Source organism: Prorops nasuta, unplaced genomic scaffold, assembly GCF_024137725.1.
Source record: "Prorops nasuta isolate Cenicafe-Biocafe unplaced genomic scaffold, Cenicafe_Pnas_1.2 PNAS00009, whole genome shotgun sequence".
Lineage (NCBI taxonomy): Eukaryota > Metazoa > Arthropoda > Insecta > Hymenoptera > Bethylidae > Prorops > Prorops nasuta.
Genome location: NW_027116806.1, coordinates 4267769 through 4288396, shown reverse-complemented (window position 1 = coordinate 4288396; position 20628 = coordinate 4267769). Strand labels below are relative to the sequence as shown.

Genomic DNA, 20628 nt, shown 5'->3' with positions numbered 1-20628 from the left:
TCGAGTCACGGATGAGAATGCAGAGCAGAGTTGGTCCGCCGCGTGGGCCGTGGACCACATGCTTCTCCCGCGTGGTTCACTCGCACGTACACGTGCATCCTCCTCGAGCTTTTCCTCTACGGACGAGAGTGGAGGCGTTTGAACATTTGGCTGGTGCGTGTGTGTGCGTGACACGAGTCACACCCAGCATGGCTATTTTTGAAGACTTTTGGCCAATCGAAGCGGAGGAGAATCGTGTTGGAAAGGCCAAAGACCCGCCCAATGTTTCCCACTTCTAAAACTGGATAGAGAGTAATTTTTGAGAGGGGTGCTCACGGGGTGTGGCTTAGCCATTAATTAGCCCTGCACTACGCGATTCTCAGGCACGTATCTGCCCGCGATAACCATGGGCTTCGTTTGTCCACGTAACGCAGTTAGAACGCGCGCGCGCGAGCGAGGAACTCGGCCAATTCTGCAAGATGGCTCAATTAGGTTACGATAAATCCATCTCTCTGCAAATTTCATTCGTTTAATCAATCGAGTAACCGATCGGTGCATGCATGTGTATAATTCAGCTAATTGGTGAAAATTTTCATTTTTGTATTATATAGGTACCCACTGAAATAGAATTTCCATTACACACACACACATATATATATATATATATATATATATCAGTAATTTCTAAATGACTTATTTTAATCTCTGTCCCATTGCTAAGAAATATTAAATAAAAATGATCGAACGAAATTGTTCGAAATTTGTAGATTCAAGATGAAATAGTTTGATGCATGAATAAAATCAGTTTTGTTATGTTTGCATGTAGTATATCGCGGTTTGTACCGAGTCGTAAGAAAGTATAAAATGGTACAGCTGACGTAGCTCGAAGGATAAGCTAGATCAGGCAGGTATATAGCAGTGTGCTTTTGGAAAATAATGCAAACATCGTATATAGCATCAGCTGCTGCTAGGCTTTGATAAGGGCAGCTCCAGCGAATTCTGTGGATGCTTCAAAAATTGCAATGTCCGCGGCCATGCGGTATGAGCGTGCGATGCATCAGATTCGAGTTCCGCCCGCACCACCCGCTCGACTTGCACGATCGCTGCTTCAAACGTGCGTTAATTTATGGAAATGCGTAGACTATCAGATTTTATGCTCCGCTTTCATGGAATTAAAATAGACTATTGAGCATCGAATAAAAGCTAAAATTACTTTGGCAGTTATCCAGACGAGCCAATATAGAAAACAGGCTAAAGTAGTGCTCCGAGTACTTTTCGCCGAATATATATATATATATATACCAATTGGCATATTCTGCCATTATAGGTTCTCCTGTCAAGAATCGATTTTACATTTTAGCAAACGTCACCGAATAACCTTGTCTATTTGCAAACGCTCTGTGCACAGTCCATTATTCCTTTCAGCTCTCGCATCGCCTCGTCTTCGATGCATGGACAAGTATTCGGTGACGATAATTCTTCTCTCATTAATTTTTTTATTGGAAACACGTGACATTATTGCAAAAAGTGCAACCCTCTTGATTTCTTTTTTTTTAATTCTGCATCGATGGATATGCTTTTAAATCACTATATATATAATATTGCATGCAATATACACTTGTGTTTTAAAGAAAAGAGTCACAGGAGCTTTCCAAAGGTTTCCAACTGGCAAATCCATCCCATTTGGTTAATGATAATTTAATGTCAATGTAATATAGGGGAGACTGTTGTATTTCAGCTCTTAATTGTACAGCAGGCTCTAGTGTTTCATAATAATTATGATAAAACGTATATATACGTGTGAGAAATGTCAAATGATGCAAATTTATTAGACACGTTGATCGTATTGAAAGAATATGGCGTGGTTAATAATCGATAAAATTGCACTGCGAAAAAGACACGATTGGTCGAAGAAAAAAATGTCTTTTATAAAAGCACTCGATATTTTTACGTCTATCAAGGTCGATTCCGACAGAGTGCAAGTTATACCCTTAAAATAATGGTTTCGCTGCACGAGATGGATTTAGCGAAGCGTTCCTTGTACAGTTTTCAGCCACCCTTGAACACTAGACCGATAACCTACAAAGATAATATTACCTCGCAGCTCGCGCGCGCGGCTGAATAAAAGAACCAGCCAGCTGACATTGTACCTATACCGTTGCACCTCATCATGCAGGAGTATATATAATTTAATATTCCAATTTGCGTTTTTCACCCTTGCATCGACGAGCTTTCGGTTAAAACCACGATGAAATTTGTTTATCCACTCGCCAATGATCGAGTATCGAGTTTCCTGCACTCGATCTCAATATTAAAACAATAATATATAGCTGACATTGAAATAATTTTTATATCCAACGAGAATGTTATGGTGGTATTAAAATTTACTTGCTAGTTCAGTAATAAATTAAAGTTCTCGTGATACAAGTGAAATAAAGTAAAACGAGTTATATATACGAGGGAAGCAACGAGATATCGACAAAATCGTATAACTGGTCCAAGGAAGAAATTGGTGAAAAAGAGAGTTAACGTTTGTTTATATGAGGAGTGAAAATTGGAGGGTGCAGTTTGCCCCTGACTTTCCTCTTTAAAGCTCCAACTTTATTATAAGATATTGATTTGCGTACCTGCACGGAAATATACTTGCAGAGTGGCAAGGTCTCACCTTCACCGCCTTTTCCTTTCAAAGCAATGAAAGCGCACTCCTGCGTCAAATCAAGCCTAATCGGTGACTGGGTCAAACGTTCATAATCATTTTATACGTTCATTAACTATAGCAAAAAAGCGTTATAAGAACAATCTTGCAACTCTTACGAGACGAATCATATATATATATATATATATAGCCAATACAACAAATTTCAACATTAATATTAATTACATGTTGATTAGATTCCAGTTAAGATGGCAAGAGTGCTAATTACAGTTTTGTTCCAAGACTCGAGAAGGAAGTGTGTCGAGGAATGTTGGAGGGGGTGGATTAATTTTTAAGGGGTAGAAAGAGAGAATTTTTCACGCGAGGCACTGGGTTAAACGTATAGAGGGAAGGGGTTGTGCTGGAGGGGTTTGACGAGGGAGATGGGATCGCGATGGTCCTCCACCTTTTCATTCCCAAAGTTCGTGAACGTTCGGAGGTACTCGGGCAATCTCGAGAAGGAAACGCGAAGAGGGAGCTAGCACGCAGTCGGGGATGCAGAATAATGGGTCGATGAAGGGAGATGGAAAACGGGTCAGCTCTCTCCTCCTTTCAGGATTCGGCTGCCTGGCCTGGCCTGGCTGGGATACCTACATCTGCCAAAGCTAAAAGTTCACGGGAGGGCAATGCCTCGCCCACTTTTATATGGGACCATCGTTGCGCGCCGTGGCGCGTCTTAAGGGGCTGCTGTGCTCTACGGATCGAGGTAAAAGCAGGCCAGAGGGGGGGGGGGGAGTACGTCGAAGGCTGAAGAAGCGCGATGGGAAATACACACACACATGTGTGTGTGTGTAGGGGAGAGGAATAGTGAGACAGATATCGAGACTCTCGCGAACCACACGGTCCTTCGTACTTTATTCTCTTCGAGTACTCATGCATCATCCGTGGTGTATCAGTTGACTTTTTATATATGTACAGTTTAAACTGCAATGTCTGCATGGCCACGCGCATCATCCCTCCACCTTTTAAACCAATCTTATCCTCTTCCCTTTCTTTCGCTCTCTTATTTCCTGTTTATATATATACCCTGCTCGACTCTCCACTGTACTATAATTTCAGTCTTGGCTTTTTCATTATAACTCTCCTCATCTTTCTCGAAGCTTCTGAGAATTTTTCATCGTCTTATTACCGTCTCGCATTGCTATATATATATATATATATATATATATATATATATAGAAAAATGATTTAAAAGTCTTGTTAGAAATTAGTTTCTGCGGTTACTCTGTCATCATATCGCTTCTAATTCGAATTTGCTTTAATTCTAATTGTTAGCTCTTTTTTTTGTTATACACTTTTTATGTCAAGTTCCTTTATTTCTAATAATTAAATGGTTCTTTAGTCGCACACCCATGGAAGTATTGAGAATCTCGAGTAGATCCAAACTTTTCTCTCGTCACTTTAAATCGATTTTATGGAAATACACGACCTATGAAGCTCCCTTGGCAAGTATTAAGCTTAATCGTAAAATATCTCTTCGGGAAGGTAGGGTGATATTTTATCGATGCTTCGTTTCTTTGATTTAATTGAATTTCTTAAGAAAGCTGTCAATGTATTTTTCAAGGTATTATTGAATTTACGTAATTATACAGGGTGTGGCGCGTAAGACGCCACAGAGCAAGAGCAGAAAATGACGCGTATACCTTTAACTATAAGAGATATTCAATTTTTGTATATGACCTTTTCGAAACCACTTGTTATTTGCTTTCAAAACTGTCATATAAAAAAATTGAATATCTCTTATAGTTAAAGAGATACACGTCATTTTATATATATGCTGTGGGGCGTCTTGCGCGCCACACCCTGTATATTTATTGTATTTGCGTTTGATTATAATTCATTTGTGTGATTAAATTCACTATTGGGATATGTATATCTATATATATATATATATAGATTTTCAAGTGGTATTTTAAAACGATGTCCAAGCTAGAAAAATGACCAAGGTAAATGACGTTTAACGTGCATTGGCAAGCCCTTTGAAAGAAAGGTATCAGAGTTTTGGGTCAAGGAGTAAAGTCTGCAAGTACAAACATCTTTGACTTCCCGAGCAATTTTTCGTATGTTTTCAAGCAATCAGCCAATATCAGGTGATTTATGAGCAAAAGGTTACAACAGTCATCTCTTTTACAACATTTGTAGACGATAACAACACATTATGGGATAAAGCACGACATTCTTTCCTCTATTTTCTAATGAAAATTTATATCGAGCAGAAATTATATAAGCGTTTATTTATTTACTGATACACATTCATTACAGCAAATTTGTTTAACACGATAATTGGAATGAATAATTAAAATGGAGTATATTTCATATTAAATCAAATTACTAAACTGCTAATACGAGGAACATACCATATATTACAGTGAAAATTAAGAGGTGAGACGTTGTGCTTTGGCATCGATATTTCAAATCGTGCAACGATACCTATTTATATTGTAAATATCTGCTCTGATACAAAGACTACCTCGCAGCTGCAGGGTAAATGGTCTTCAGCTTCCAAGCTACATTCGTCTGGACATGGAAAACTAAAACTTTGCATTCTCTAGTGATATATATATATATATACATATAAACCGCAATGGAAAGTTATATACAATGTGTGATATTCTGCATATATATATGTACGCGAGGTAGAGTGCTGCAAACCTCAGAGTCTGTATAGGATAATAAATATTATTACCACACTTTGGAGTAGCTTTTTCGATCATAAAAATGCGTCATTCCCAATCCCTCGATGTTTGCAATAAAACTCTGAAAATATTACAATATAATTTTCGCTAATTTCCACGTTAATGGGAAAAGTTAATTTGTGTACGAAACTGCATAAAAGTGTACGATACGCGAGACGTGCAAGGTTCGATCGTTTCCAATATGGAAATTAAGTAGTAGAGAAGTATGATAAATCGGACACAGAGTCTATAGCTCTCGCAGCCCCTTTCGGATGAATTTTTCAAACGCGATATATATTAGAGATTTAAAGGGGAAATATTTGCTGCGTCGCGAGTATCGATTGCGACGCCTGATTGGCTTCCACGTACACTCCAGCTCGATAAACGTCGCTATTATGATCTAATACTATATAGGAAGGCGTACAAAAGAGTCTTGATGCACACACAAGTTCAAGAGCACCGATAGGTAGGGGTATATGTATATATATATATACGCCTCTCTTGCTTGGCTTTAGCGGAATGACGGCTGTGAGAGACAATTTAACGGTATTATGCTTTAATTGTTAGCTTTACTCTGGAGTTACGTAGTTTGCCTTAATAAGATACCCAACGGGAAATTAAATTTTAACAAAAGCACCAGACGAACAACAAAGCCCATTGAATTTCACCCTGCACTCCTGTATTTACAAAGAATCTATCAAAAGAATCTCATAACTTGCTCCATTATCACAATCGAATTTCTTCGATCTAAAGGATGATTTTCCAGCATTTTCGCGAAACTCATAAAAGTACGTAAAAGTCTTTTTTATTTTCACCCTACGAAACTCAGCATTCTGTATCTACGTTAAACATTGTTTCAGAGGCATCAGCTGCGAGGAATCATACTGGTCGTTAAAAGAAAATTGACTTGAACAAGTTTTAGGTAGTATATATATATATACATAGTTCGATAAGAATTCCAGAAAGCAATTTATCGCTTGAAAAGTTTTTCTTTTTTATTCGAAATCGTTTTGCCTTTGGGGATCAGTTTACCAAAGAGAGGGAGAGAGACCAACGCTGGAGATATCGAAACTGGTCGATCCGTTGAATAAATATAAATGACTCGATTTTGTTTTATCGAGCAGTAACACTTTAATCCTTGCCGAGTCGAGCCAGGAGGGTTTCTCAAGAGTGTCAAGAGCTCCACGTGCTGCGCGTTTCTTCGAGCGATGATAGCTCAGCAGCTCAACCCATCGACCCGGCTACTCAATCCGTTAAAATGATTGAAGAGGCTTAATTTTTTGCCAACTGCTAGGAAAACTACTTTTCCACGGTATTCACCAATCGCCTAATTTTTTATATTACAAAAATCAACAGACTCTCAATCATTATTCTCTCGTACAAAAACAAGCGTGTAAGAATATTTAAAGAAACAAACAAAAAAATGGAGGAAAAATTCAATAAAAGCCATTCTTCTCGAACAAAAAGTATCACGTTCGGTATAAGAATTGAGTATGGAAAGAGGCGGAGGTGCAGAGTTAAATATCGAAGAAGAGAAGAAAATCCTGCAACGTGCAAAAAGGGTAGAAAATATTAGTATACGGTTGTTCAACGAGTTGGTGAGGGAGGGTGGGGGATGATGCTGTGAGAGAGAGAGAGCGCGTGCGGGGGTGTTGGTGGGTGAGTCGAACCGAGGCAGAGAGACGAGAAGGGTGAGAGCCGTGGGGGTGGTGGGGGAGAGGGAGTGGGGTAGTGTATTGCGGGCTGCTGCGGCTCGAGTCGGGGGCTCTCGCTCGGGTTCTCGGGGCTCGGGCGCGACAGTTCTGCCTCGACCATTGCCAATGCTGGATTTTCGCGTCTGTGCGCGAGCGACTCGACCATAGTCGACGATCGTAGCGCGCGCGCGACCCTCGAAACGCACGGAGACTGCTCTGCCACTCGAGATCCCAGCGTAAAAACGCGCGGCGCGCTATGCCGAGGCACGAGCGACTACCGAGGCGCCCGAATCTCGTCCCGGCCAATCGATAACGATAGGCGAGTGGTCGAGTATAGCGCCGGAAGCAGCAGCGACGAGAAGAGCCGAGACACCAGCTGCTTCGCGGACAACGCTATAGGCAAGCGTGTGTGTGCCACTCACGTACGCGGAACCAGCTGACGCACGCAGCTTGACTCTTCCGAAATGACGAATCGACGAGCGACGACGACGACGACGACGACGAAGCGGGTCAACGATAACTCCAGTCGGAACTCCGTTCGACGAACCTGAAGGGGAATTTTGCAATTGCAGGGAAGATCCGCTCGATTCGACCTTGGATGGTACAGTCATGGGTTTCTCGTTGTCACTGCCCAATCAAATGTAGATACGAGAGGTTGTCGTGGTATAATCGCAAGAGGGTCGTACAGAGATATATATTCTTCGGGTCAAAGCAGAGTGGAGAGGATACTTCCTGCGGGACACGTTCCCGGGAATTAAGGAACGCGAGTCGCGCGAAGGTGCGAGGGGGAAAGATTGGAGAAGAGCGCAAGGCTAGGCGTTTTTAGCGTTATCGATGAAAGGGACGCGTATATAGTCCGTGGAGCGCGTGCTTTCTTCTCTCGCCAGTGCGACTCGACGACGACGCGAGGAGCTTGCGGGGGGAAGGGAGAAAGCGAGATAAAAGCTCGGCCCTGACAATACACCGAGCCGCACCATACCCCCGAACCCAGTTGGGAACGGATAGCGAGGAGAGAGGGCTTGGTGGGAGCCAGCCGCCAAAAGAGGCCAGGAAAGCCCGCACACATCGATCAGAGGCATGCTCTCGAGCCTCGCCTCGAACAAAAACGACAGAGCTTTCTTCACTCGCGAAAAACCCTCGCGCCACGCTCCCCGATCATTTCCAACCGAATCGCCAATTCGTTCTTATCCTCCCGACAAACTGCGCCAACGCGAGCTATTTTTCCAACCATCTTCCAACGCTCCAGTGATATATATTTTTTAATCGCTGCGACGATTTATCATCCATCAGAGCGATTGGCAAAGTTTGCAGAATTTTTATCGTTTCGTTGAATATTTTAACAGGGTTCTTCCATGAGAGGGAAACTTTTTTTAATAGCCATCTGATAAAAGCGTGGTTTATCCAGAGTATCGGAGCTTCTCGCGTTGATTTTCGTACAAAGTACGAGAGATGCGTGTATATTGAAGGAGGAAGGACGCATTTTCCGAAGAAGCCGGACGAAGGATGAGCCTTTCGTGCGCCACGACAAGTCTGTGTCTGATGGGAGAACGCGTAGTACGTTCGTCGAGATAACCTGCAAGTTTTCCAACTTTCGCTCGTACGAAATAAAACGGCCGAGGCGAGAAACGAAGAATCGCCGACGCGCTTCTTCGAAATTTAAATACGACGAGCAGCGTTTTAATCAGGAATAAGGACGGCCATGGAAAAGCTCTTCCGAATCAAGATTTCGCCCAGATTTGTCAATGTCCACGAAGATCCTCTTCGACTATAGAAATTACTTATTTTCCATTTAAGAAAGATAATGAAGGAATAAGACATTTTCCGAAAATATTTCTATATCAGATTGTTATAAATTATACTTCATCTGCCTCCTGCACTCGTGCTGGTAACGAGAATATCGACGGCAGCGAACGATGCGCTTATTCCTACGTGCGATTATCCTATATTTAAAAGCTCACTTTTCATAGAAATAAACTTTCTCTCATTGAAAATAAAAATTAGTCTGCGAGATAAGGTTATTCAGGTGGAATCAATTGGACGAATACGTACGAGCACTGTCGAAGGAAGGCAGTTTCCCAGCTCCTCGGCTTCTCCTGGCACACAGCGAGTCGTTCTTATATAGCGCGATTGCATGGTCAAACGAGCAACTCTCGCTGTCAATAATTATATTAAAAGACACAATGAGATAAGAGAAAAAAAAAAAAAAAAAACAGTTATTAAATAATAATTCCTGGTAACCAAAGTAAAAAAGAGATATATAGAAAGTTGATTAATTATATCAATTGAAATATTTAGATAAAGGAAAGTGTTAAAGGCTACGGATAAATAATAATAATTATATAAAGAAATTAAATAATAGTCAATAATTGATATATAGAGTTATATCGTGTAAGCCAAGAGAACTACGTTGATCGTTTTCGGATATTTCGAATCCAGGGGAGAAAAGATATAAACTTATTTACCAAACCAAACTGCCACGAAGCATTTGCCAATGAAATATTATATCGTTGTAAATTAATCCTTTAAACGACTAATTTTCTTTCGGTCTTCCTAGTTTCATCGAGACAAGCAAGAGAAGACATCGATGCTCAATTAACGATAAGTACAACGGATTGCCAAGGAAAGGAAGAGCGGAGAAAATTTATGGAAAATTATTTTTCTTAAATAATCGCTATTGGATCAGCTGCGTTGGACTTCTCGCCGATGGAGAGAAACGATCGCACAAACTGTGTCCATATACTGTCCAAGAAATATAATTTACTATAAATTAAACGATATATATTCTCTATTTTAATGAAAACGCGCAGCGAGTGAAAGAAACCCCTGAATTTACAAGGACTCGATCGATCTACCTCAAACAAAAGTTTAATCTCGACAAAGTCGATACATTCGTTCTTGTGTGTCTCGTACGAAAAATACTGGAATATAGTCCGGCTGAGTTTCATCGTGTTAAATGCACAGAGATTATAGTGAGAATTTAACATATAGAGTTCTAATCTATATATATATATATATATATACTCTTTACCGATCGTCCATGTAGATAAGGGATTACAAAATATAAACACACATACATATATTATATTATCGTTATTGTTACATTGAGAAAGAACGAAAAGGTATATATATATATATATATATAGACACACGTTATTGAATAAGGAGAAAATGATTTTAGCATATAAGAGAATTTGATCTTGATGTAAACGACGTTGCTTGTTTCGTCGAATAGATGTATAACCGCACGATTCGAAGCTCTACGAAAATTATCACGAGTAGAAATTAAAAAACAGCTAAGACTCTGCGCTTAATTACTCGAATACATGTATCCTATCGTATAGAAGAGGACTGCTGTGCGCCAAATTCTCGAAAGGCTATAAAACATACGTGTGCAATTTGTATAAGCTCGCCATTTTTTCCTGTATGGAAAAACGACGAAACGGTTAAAGATTCGAGCCAATTAACAAAATATCCAAAACGCTTGTCGAGGCTCGCGCCTTTTGATCGAGAGGAAAGATTTCCAGCTGCAGCACGAAAAGGAAAGTTTACATCGAGTAACGTCAGCACTGTGGAGTGCAGAGTTTAAAGCTTCTCTCTCGCGCGATTGTATCTTAACACGGTGTGTGTGTTTACCGAGCAAATAATCCAACGAGACGAGAGGGAAATTTGACAGATATTTTTATTATAGTAAACGAAAGGTGCTGCAGGCAAATGCTCGAAAAATATTCTGCAGGGTTCGTTTAAAGGACGAGAAAACAGATCTAGATATAAACAACCCTCCAACTTAATCTCTCATTGGAAAATTAAAGTTACGAGGTCAAGTTGGTAAAATTCATCAGCTGCAACGAGGAAGAAGAGTTTTATTCTTTGTATTTGAGAAAATTCCATTTGCCCAGTAGAGAATCCAGGCAGAGATGGATACGTATCTCGAGAGGAAAAAGTGCGAGTGCGGTGAAAAGGGGGAGAATATTGGGGAGGGGAGATGAGACTCCAACTGCCAGTGGAAAATGGAAACAAGAGACGAAATACCAAACTGGGTTGGAAAAATACATCCAAAAAAGGACACCGTCATGTCATGGGAATCTATAACGTCTAGGGATTATCTCGGGCAAGTATCAATTTATTCTCTACAGCTGTGTTACACATATACATATATAAACCACGTCGATTATATCACTGCATTTACAACAGCTATTTTCTTCGATACGAGGAATGCACGATATAGCACAACGAGCCTGTATATATATATATATAGGCTTTTAGTTAACGCAGCTTTGTATATAAAATCCTACATTTGATTGCATCCCCCTCAATCGCTCTTCCATTATTTCCATCTTCTCTCGCCACGCTGTACCGTTTCTTCTTCAGAATAACCAAATTATTTCTGCACGTGTGTCGCACACTCGTTCTCCCATTTTTCTATCTATTTTCCAGGTACAGCCAACGACAGCACATTTCTTGCCTCGTCGTCTAATTATTTCATTAATCGATCCCTCTCTCCCTTTTATAGATTCTCTCGTTGCAGTATTTCGAGTCAATTTACAATTATGTTAGCTGAATGATTTACTTACTCGAGTTGACTCATCTCTGTGATATATATATATATATATATATATAATTATAACGAAGAAATTTTATTGAATCGATATACCGTTCGAGTTGTCAAGGAGAGAGTTGGGTTTAATGGTTAAATGTCTGTGATAGAAACAAGGGTTCTAATAGAATTTTCTGCTTAAAAACTTGTCACTAGTACCAAGTACGTATATATGTAGGGTTCGGTTCGGTACGGATTGGTGGTGCGCGCGTTCAACGTTGTCGGTACATCCGCTACGCCGCGCTACGCCGCGCTACGCCGTAAATAGGTCAGGAAAAGGGGTCGCAGGTGCCTCGCCCACTTGGTAATTGCGATGGGAAAACTGCAAGCGTATATTTCCCTTTATACGAAACAAATTTACCTATACAAGAGTTCTTCATCCCTCGCGCCTCGGTACAAACTTGACGCGAATTATATTATGGAAAAATCGTGTTTATGTAATATTGTTATTATTATCGCGACTTGATTTTAATTAACATTGGAAGAAATAAATTTTGCTGCACGCACCAGTTGCATTTTTCGCGCACGCTTCGCTTACTTGGCATAATAATCTTTCGAGAAACAATTAAATAATCCATGCAGCCTTTGTCCCAGTTCAATATTTAAAAGCAGTTTCCTCCGAAGATATGGAATATTTACGGGAATCTTCTCTTATCCAATAGAGTTTATCTCGCTCTAAGAATATATCGCAAATAAATATAAATCCAACTTGATAAAAAATCGTCAAAACTTGGAAAAACGATTCTTTCTTTTTTCCAATTTTATTTCTTGTTTGTAATCAAGCTTGGGCTATCGTCTGCTAAGAAGATTGATTTTGCGCTACACGTGTTTTGTTCTCTTCTGTTGTTTCTTCGTTTTGTGTGTGTTTTTGTCATAAATATGAGGCTTGGACGAATGCTGTTTGCTTAAAATTTAATTTGCGAAAATTGGCAGCTTCCTAAAAGCATTTTATCGAGTTAAACCAAGCGAAGGACGTTGAATAACATGGAAAAACATGAATTACAAAGGCATTTATTACAAGTATGCAGTGCCTAACGGTCTAACGAGCTTTCTATTGCGAACAATGGAGTTGCGAAAATGGCGTAATGTTACAGTGGAGAGGACTCAAAGAAGCTTCCAAACGAGCTGTCAGCGCTGATGAAGCACACATGCAGATTGAGCATGTATGTGGTACTTTAATGTTGTAGCTAACTAAGTCTGCATATATTTATAAAATTTGACAAAAGCTCCGGATAATACACTGGAGGTCTTTGATCAAGCAAATTTTAATTCATCTCTTTCCCAAGACCTAATTGCAAACAAAACTGAGCATAATGTATTCTTTTGTAAAGGATGCACAGGCACACACACTATATTGCTTTAACTGTGTTAAGGTTATTCTGTATGTATATATATATATATATATATATAGTATGCATTCTCATTGTAGCTTTCCTTCTGCTTTCAAAGTTTACAAACTTGAGCTCCGAGATGATAACGCACACGATGCTTTATCATCCGTTACACATTCTAATTCTTCAAAATAATTTTAAGGTCAAACTTAGAAATGGCCGGAGTATAGCTAATTAACATCTGCCGAAAACTTCTCTTTCTGCATACGATTCTCCTTGACCCAGAACCACCAATGGGCTTGCCATTCTCCCCGACACTCTTTTTTATTAAAATTATAAAATCTACCCTTGCCTATATGTATATATATATATGATTCAACGATTATTTTCATTTTTACGAAATGTACAATAACGCGAAAATTATACAACGATAACAAATTTTTAAATCGCTCTTCATTAATCGAACGAACAAATTATTACCAAAACAATAAACTTATTATCATATGCGGTAACCGATTATCGACTGCACTCCCTTCCATTTGATCTTTTCCATGGAAACGCTATTTTAATTAGTTACGTTTTATACAGTGAAATTATTGAAACAAATTGGAAATAGAATGTAGGAAATTATACCACACAAAACTCGTAATGAATAATAAGTATTCTGGAATAGTTTTACATTTACAATAATCTACGTGCACCGGCCCATTTAATTAATCAATTCCTCGGATTCCTCTCGGATAAAACCATAATATCCGGTTTATCCGGCATACCAACTACTCGGGCAAACCAAACATTATCATAAAGAAAAAAGGATGAATAGAGTAATGTAAAATTGGATAAAGAGGAAAATTTACAAAATATCAGAGAGTCATCGAGGAAACTGGTGTGAAACAGATAATATTTACTCGTCTTTTCAAAATTACAGAATTGAAATGAATCTCGCATTAAAGTAGAAGAGATTTTGACTAGTATCATTAATAATAGGATAGTTTATAAGTTTTACAATTTTTAGATCATAGACACAATCAGACTTGTAAAGTTTTTATAGTTTCATTTATTTATTTTTAATATAAAGCAGAGCCTAGGAAGAAAAATGAATAGCTCGAAAGCAGGCGAAAGCGAAGGCCATGCACGGCCCACGTACATACATATACTACTAGATAGGTCCGGCACGTTCTTTCCACTTGTTAGGGGAAAAAGTATTTCATGCTAGACGCGTCTTGTTCTCCAAATGCACCGCGCGAGCCCGCCTTCTAAACTCTACATACTAGCTTATTCCTCGACTAAAACTTAATATATATATGCTTATATAATAATTTTTGTTAACATAATTTTTATAGATACGTGCTATACTCATAATTGCTCATTTTTATCAATAATCGTCATTTCCAACTATTTTTTACAAATTCGAGATACCCGACAATCTTTTCATCATGCTGCAGGGAAGTTGTTTATTAATGATCGAGAGACTAATGAGAAAAATAAAAAATATTGAATTTTGTAAAACATAGCTGGTAACATATTTGCAGCTATTGCTCTAAAAGAATACATGCATTACAATAAAACTTTTGTACTATATACCTATATCTATATATATTTTTTACAAGTCGATGCAGAGAGAACAATGTCCGATCTATCGGTGAAGCAAGAGGGATTTAAGATTTTCAAAGTATACCTATATATATTTTCTCATTCGTGCGAAATTGATGGCTCTGCATATGTGTCCTGGATTGTATATTGGGAAAAAAGAACTAAATCTCATTTTGTATCCATCTCGCGCGGGAATAAGAATTTTAACGCGAGAAACAATGTCAGATTCTTCGATGAAAGAGCCTATTGATATATATATATATATATATATTTCGACGCCTCTCTAATAGGCTCCTTCCGTTTTTACATATAAAAAATCCATTAGTATATTATATATATATATATATATAGATTTATTGTGGAAACATTACGAGCTATTACATGACACGTAGGTCTAGTAAATTGCTAAATTATGGACTGATAATTGAGTGAACGTATATATATATATATAGGTAATTAAATTAATAATCATGATGAAATTCTAGTGGTTCCGGCAGTCATCAATTATCAGCCACTGCTTTGTTGGGCAGTCCAGATGGTTCGAGGCATCCACTGGACGTCTGTGAATTCGCCGAAGAGGACTATGGTCATCAAAATTGGAACGGCAATGGCAACAGTCATTACCAGAATGGCCACAGCGGAATTGGCATATGGGAATGTTTCGTCAGCTGCAGACGCCGGCTCGATCAACACTTTGCACGGCGAAAGGTATTTATCTAAAAATATTATGTTTGCAAAAAAGCGTTGAACGTGTATCTTACGTGCAGGGGATTAAACACTATAATATATATATATATATATATATATATATCTATAGATATTTTTATTCAAGTACCTGATTCTCTATATCGATTTTGCCTCATCAAAGAATAAATCTTTCACTGACAAACGTGCTCGCGATGGTTGCTTCAATATGACTTTTAAGCGTTCGCTCATCCTCGCCAACTCGAACATCGAATTAACCGGAAGTTAACTCATACAGCACACTTGACTAAAAGCTGTGTTATATATAGACATCTTTTAGTCATCAAATTGACTAAAAGACGCCTAAAAGAAGTCTTTAAGTCATATGGTGCTCTCTGGGAAATTGCGAAGCGAAGCAACATTGAGTAATTCCAAACCGTTCGTTACTGCAGACCTTTTTCCAGGTGCAAGCGTAATTTTATTGTCAGCGCGTATATAATATTTGAGAGTATGCACGGGAAATACTGTATATATAGAGAAGAAGGACTTACAACGTGTAGATTACGCGGTATACCGTTAAAAATTGATAATAGTCATGAATAAACGGGCAAAGATTCTATTTGGCCCCTCTGCATCGTTACATTCAACTTGGTAGCTATCGACATTGCACGTAACAGCTAGGACACTCCACGGATGCACGGACGCACGGACGCACGGTTCTATAACACAGTTCTATTATGCGTATATACGTGTAGGTAGTGCAGGGGGTGCAAGGGGTGTAGGTAGAAAATGTAAGGAAGCGGCCGACATAATGAATTAGAGCGGTTGATAAAGGCGAGGGGTTTGCTGCATTGCAGGTGGAGGAAGGCCTGAAATTATATCGTGCACACAAACAACAAGCCGCCGTGCGTAAATGGCGAAATGCATTGAAAAACATTAGGAAGCACGAGGATAAATTTACCCTGCTCGGTTACTTGTACCAAGCTTACATGGATTGGGGCAAATACAGGTATATATATAGCATTAACATGTACAATAATTCGTCCCTCCTCGCAAAGCCGAGAGATTAACGAAAAATGAAATGATCCCCTTCCGATACAACATGCAGAGACAGCATTGATTTTGGCCACAAGCAGCTTCACATTTCCGAGGAGATGGATTCGCCCAATATGCGAGCAGAGGCATATTTAAATTTGGCGAGGGCACGAGAGACTGGGCGCTCTGGACAGAGCTCTGGATTACGCTCGACATAGGTAAGCAACAGCAAAAAGATTGAATTACTCGAAAGCTGGAGAAAAAAACTGACGTGTAATGCGCGCAGCTTGTACAACGAATGCGATCAATGTGCCACCGCTGGCTTGGTTCATTTGACGGTGGGCAGAGTTCACTTGGAACTGGCTGGATTCTGCAAAGCGTTAGAAGCTTTCCAAAGGGCCCACAAAATCGCCCACTCCATTCAGGATCCCTCCTTGGAGCTACAAGTATTCTATCACACGTTCTTATTTTACTTTCTCGAATCATCTCTCAAACGAAGCAACTTGTAAATAAAAATGATCGATTTGCTGTTGTAGGTATACGTTGGCCTGTCGGAACTCTTCTGTAGACTCCAAGACGCCGACAAAAGCGCTGGTTACGCCGCGAGGGCCTACGATCTTTCCAGGAGCTTACAATTGGGTGATTTAAACTCTCGACATCACAGAGCGGCACTTCTTCAAATGGCCGCCGCTCTTAGGAAGAAGGGTGAACTGGGCGATGCTCACGATTACTGCTCGGTAAAGTAGATTTCTTTGGTTCTATATATGTATATATACCGGTATAAATATAACAGGCCAACCCAACCTTCCTTCGCTATTCCATTCGCGTTTTCTTTCCTCTCTCATCTTATCTCCACTTTCTTATATTCCATGCAGGAAGCTACTAGATTGTCGTTGGTTTCTGGGGATCAGGCGAGCTATGCGAGAAGTATACGCATCATGGGTGATATTTACAGGAAAAAAGCTGACATAAATGTAAGTCGAGTCCCTTACCTGGAACACTTGTGTGTGTGTGTGTGTGTGTGTGTGCGAGAGAGAGAGAGAGAGAGAGGATACTTATTAAAAAATCTGCATCATGTTCAATGTGAAACTGTAGAAAGCTTTTCGCCAATACGAAAGTGCGATGGGCTCAGCGGCAGCTACGGGTGATCGACTTTGTCAAATGGAAGCAATGGACGGTGTTGCTAGATGTTTCGAGGTTCTTAGGTTGCAACGGAAAATATGCGACTGTCGCCCTCTGGAGTTCAACACCAGACTACTAGAGGTTGCTGGCTCTGTAGGCGCCAAAGTAAGATTCAATCCTGTTTTAACTTGCTTCCGTGTAGTACAATACAGTAACGTTGTTCAAAGCGTATAACAGCATTTACCAATTGTCACGTATTTAGATAAAATTATTTCAAATTCAAATTCACCTTCCATCCTTCGCTTCTTTAATCCTGTTAAACCGTGGAGAATAAGTGAAATATAAACTTTTCAACGTTCGTTAACAGTGTTGTATTTGTATTGTTGTCAGCTTTTGGTGAGGACAGTGAGATGTAGACTCTCGCATATTTATGGATCTCTGGGCGACGAGGAACAAAAGAATCATCATGAACGATTGGCTGCTGCGATGGAAGAAGATTTGGAATTACGATGCGGTAGTTGCGACGAACCGTTTGGATTGGAACCCGATACCCTCGAAGCACTGCCCTGCTCTCACATATTGCATGCCAGGTATTTGTTTTCATTTCTACTCAATGCACGTTCGTACGAACCTCGAGAACCTCATGAATCCACTTATCACGCGACCAATTATTGTCCATAGGTGCGCATATGATATTTTGAAAAGGCGAGATAAGAAGAAAAAACGCTTGTGTCCGGATTGTCACAAATCTGTCAGCTCACGATTGTACCTGCATTGCGAGGATCCTCATGGGATGAATACTTTAAATCATAGTTCCTTAAGCTTGGCCTCGCTTAGGGCCAGCAGCCTAGCAACACTGGAAGATTCTCATGCTACGAGTAGTGTCTAAAAATTCTACTCCAATTACATTCAGCTTCAATGTGTATAAACATTTGTCTGCAAAGACTATTTCATTATTGTTAATAAATGAGGTAAGAGATCAGTGGAAAGTAGTGTGTGTGCGTGTGTGAGTGTGTGTGTATGATGCAAAATAATAAAATGGCAATAAAAGTGCACATGAAAATGATTGTGTTGAATTATAATCATTATATTATTGTTCCTTATTGTGATGAAAAATATTTCCTTACTTTCTCGTACTCGTATCAATTCGAAATATCTTCGGACAGTAACATGTGTAATATCTTACAAGCTCGGAAAGTCCTTCATTGAATACGCATCGGAGCATGAACATAAAAGTTCATTCATTCTCACGCGCGCGTAATTAGAAACAATATCATTTCTTTCCATGAAACCTTTTTGAATAGGAATAAAAAATACTTTCGGAAAGGCCTGATGAAAACAATTGCACATTTTGGTTAGATCGTCGAAGATAAATCAACTTCTACGTAAACGCTCTGCTCTGAGCCGAATTAAGCGAGACACCCCGTATTATTGCTTTTACCTCCATTTTCCACACCATTTTTTCAATATCTTCTCGAATTATCAGAGTTCATTTTAAATATAATGATTTATACCCTTGAGAAATAAGGAAATGCGTATGATTTTCACTGAATAACGATACACGGAAATTGAGTTACTTCGTGAATTTGATCAGATTAAAGTTCTGCAGGTATCTTAACAGTTACGTGGAAGCGGCTGAATACCAATTGTTGCTTGTTCGGCGCAGTAATAAACAAATAATGAAACCCTAGCTCCTCTTTGGTTTTATAACTATTCGTAGGCACTAGGCTACATTAGGATATATACGTTAAATCATTACAATTTTGATGAACATTCAACTAATATTGAAAATTACCTTAAGTTATTTTTTTCGAATTGGATTCTTAAAATCTTTGTTAAATATTTTTATATCTTACAGTTTTTTAATCAATTGAATAAATATTACAAGAACAATATTTTGAACTATATCCTCGACATAACTGCAGTTCACGAAGAAAGCGTTGTGCTAACGTCATTTAATCGTTGTATCTACAGAAAAAATCAATATTTAAAATACGTTACAAAGATGCCATCAATTCTACCGTTTCATGTTAGTTGTGGAGAAAAACGTTGCTTCATCAACGTATAATACTTTTGATTAAAGATTTGTTTGTCGTGCCCGACAATCATTTCATTTGAGGGACTAATTGTAATATTATACAAAAAGTGAATAAAAAACGCATATGCAAAGTATCACAGATCTTTATTTATTAAATTTACCCTACTGCAATAACTTAATTACATAATTTACACAATGTTTCAAGAAAATCTTTAATACACTCTGTGAGCAATTTCACCCAATATGATATTCCGGAGTAAATTTAAAATAAAAAAGGGAATAAGAAAAAAGGATAGGAAGAAGACTACGCATCCAAAGTGGTAGTGGTATAGGTAAGATGGGTTAATTGATAATTTAAAGGAAAAGGGTCCCTGAGTCGTATGATACGATAGTGCTACAAGCACTGTATGTACAAAAACACGGATACATAGGAGCACGGTCCTAGCTTCAACGGTTTGAGACGATGCTGGAATCCCGGCTGGAAGACCTGGCGCAGCTCTCGAGCTTAAATACAATGTGATAAAAATTTTACTAGCGAGAAACGCTCCGCGCGAGGTGGCCATCTGGCGGCGTTGTGCCGAGATGGAGAGGCTGGAATTGAGACGGAAAGTGCGCTGGAGCGAGGCGCGGCCCGACTCGGATCCGGACCGCTCACACCAACACATCTCCGATCCCTACACACTCTGCTATAATTCTTTTTTATGCTCCCACACACCATACCTGCAAATATAAAATAAAAGAATTTTATAATATTTAAAACAATATAAATATTATATCAATAATCTAATATGTATTGATATGCTAACATATATATATTGCTGGATTTTATACTGAGATATTCCTTCGCTTGATCAATTAAAAAACGTTTTCTTAGTGTGCACTTTACAAAGCTGACTTTAATTAAATCAGATTTCACTGTGCCTTTTAATATTATCCATATCTTCAGATAGCGTAATAGATATACTGTCAAAGTTAACCGGGTACTAAGGTATTAAATTAAAATCTTAGATAATAAATATCTAGATATTTCAGCCCTGTTTTATCTATGCTTAATTTTGATGGTGCAGAAACAGTCATTTTAAAAGTAATTTTATATCAACTCTTTTTCCAAAAAAATCTCTTATTCTTCTAAATTATTTTAATGCAATTCTTGAGGTATACAATACAAGCATTGCATCTCATAATTTC

General features: G+C 38.9%; 1 protein-coding gene across 1 annotated transcript; it reads left to right on the top strand.

The window, feature by feature from the left end:
• Nucleotides 1-7163: 7163 nt before the first annotated feature.
• Nucleotides 7164-19562, top strand: LOC136776336 (43 kDa receptor-associated protein of the synapse). Its single transcript, XM_066731780.1, is given in 12 exon segments — nucleotides 7164-11151; nucleotides 12732-12800; nucleotides 15047-15269; nucleotides 16103-16254; nucleotides 16354-16446; nucleotides 16448-16498; nucleotides 16567-16726; nucleotides 16817-17017; nucleotides 17156-17254; nucleotides 17376-17567; nucleotides 17793-17992; nucleotides 18084-19562. Coding segments are annotated over 12 exon segments (1749 nt in total). The 5' UTR covers nucleotides 7164-11050; the 3' UTR covers nucleotides 18292-19562.
• The last annotated feature ends 1066 nt before the right edge of the window (nucleotides 19563-20628 follow it).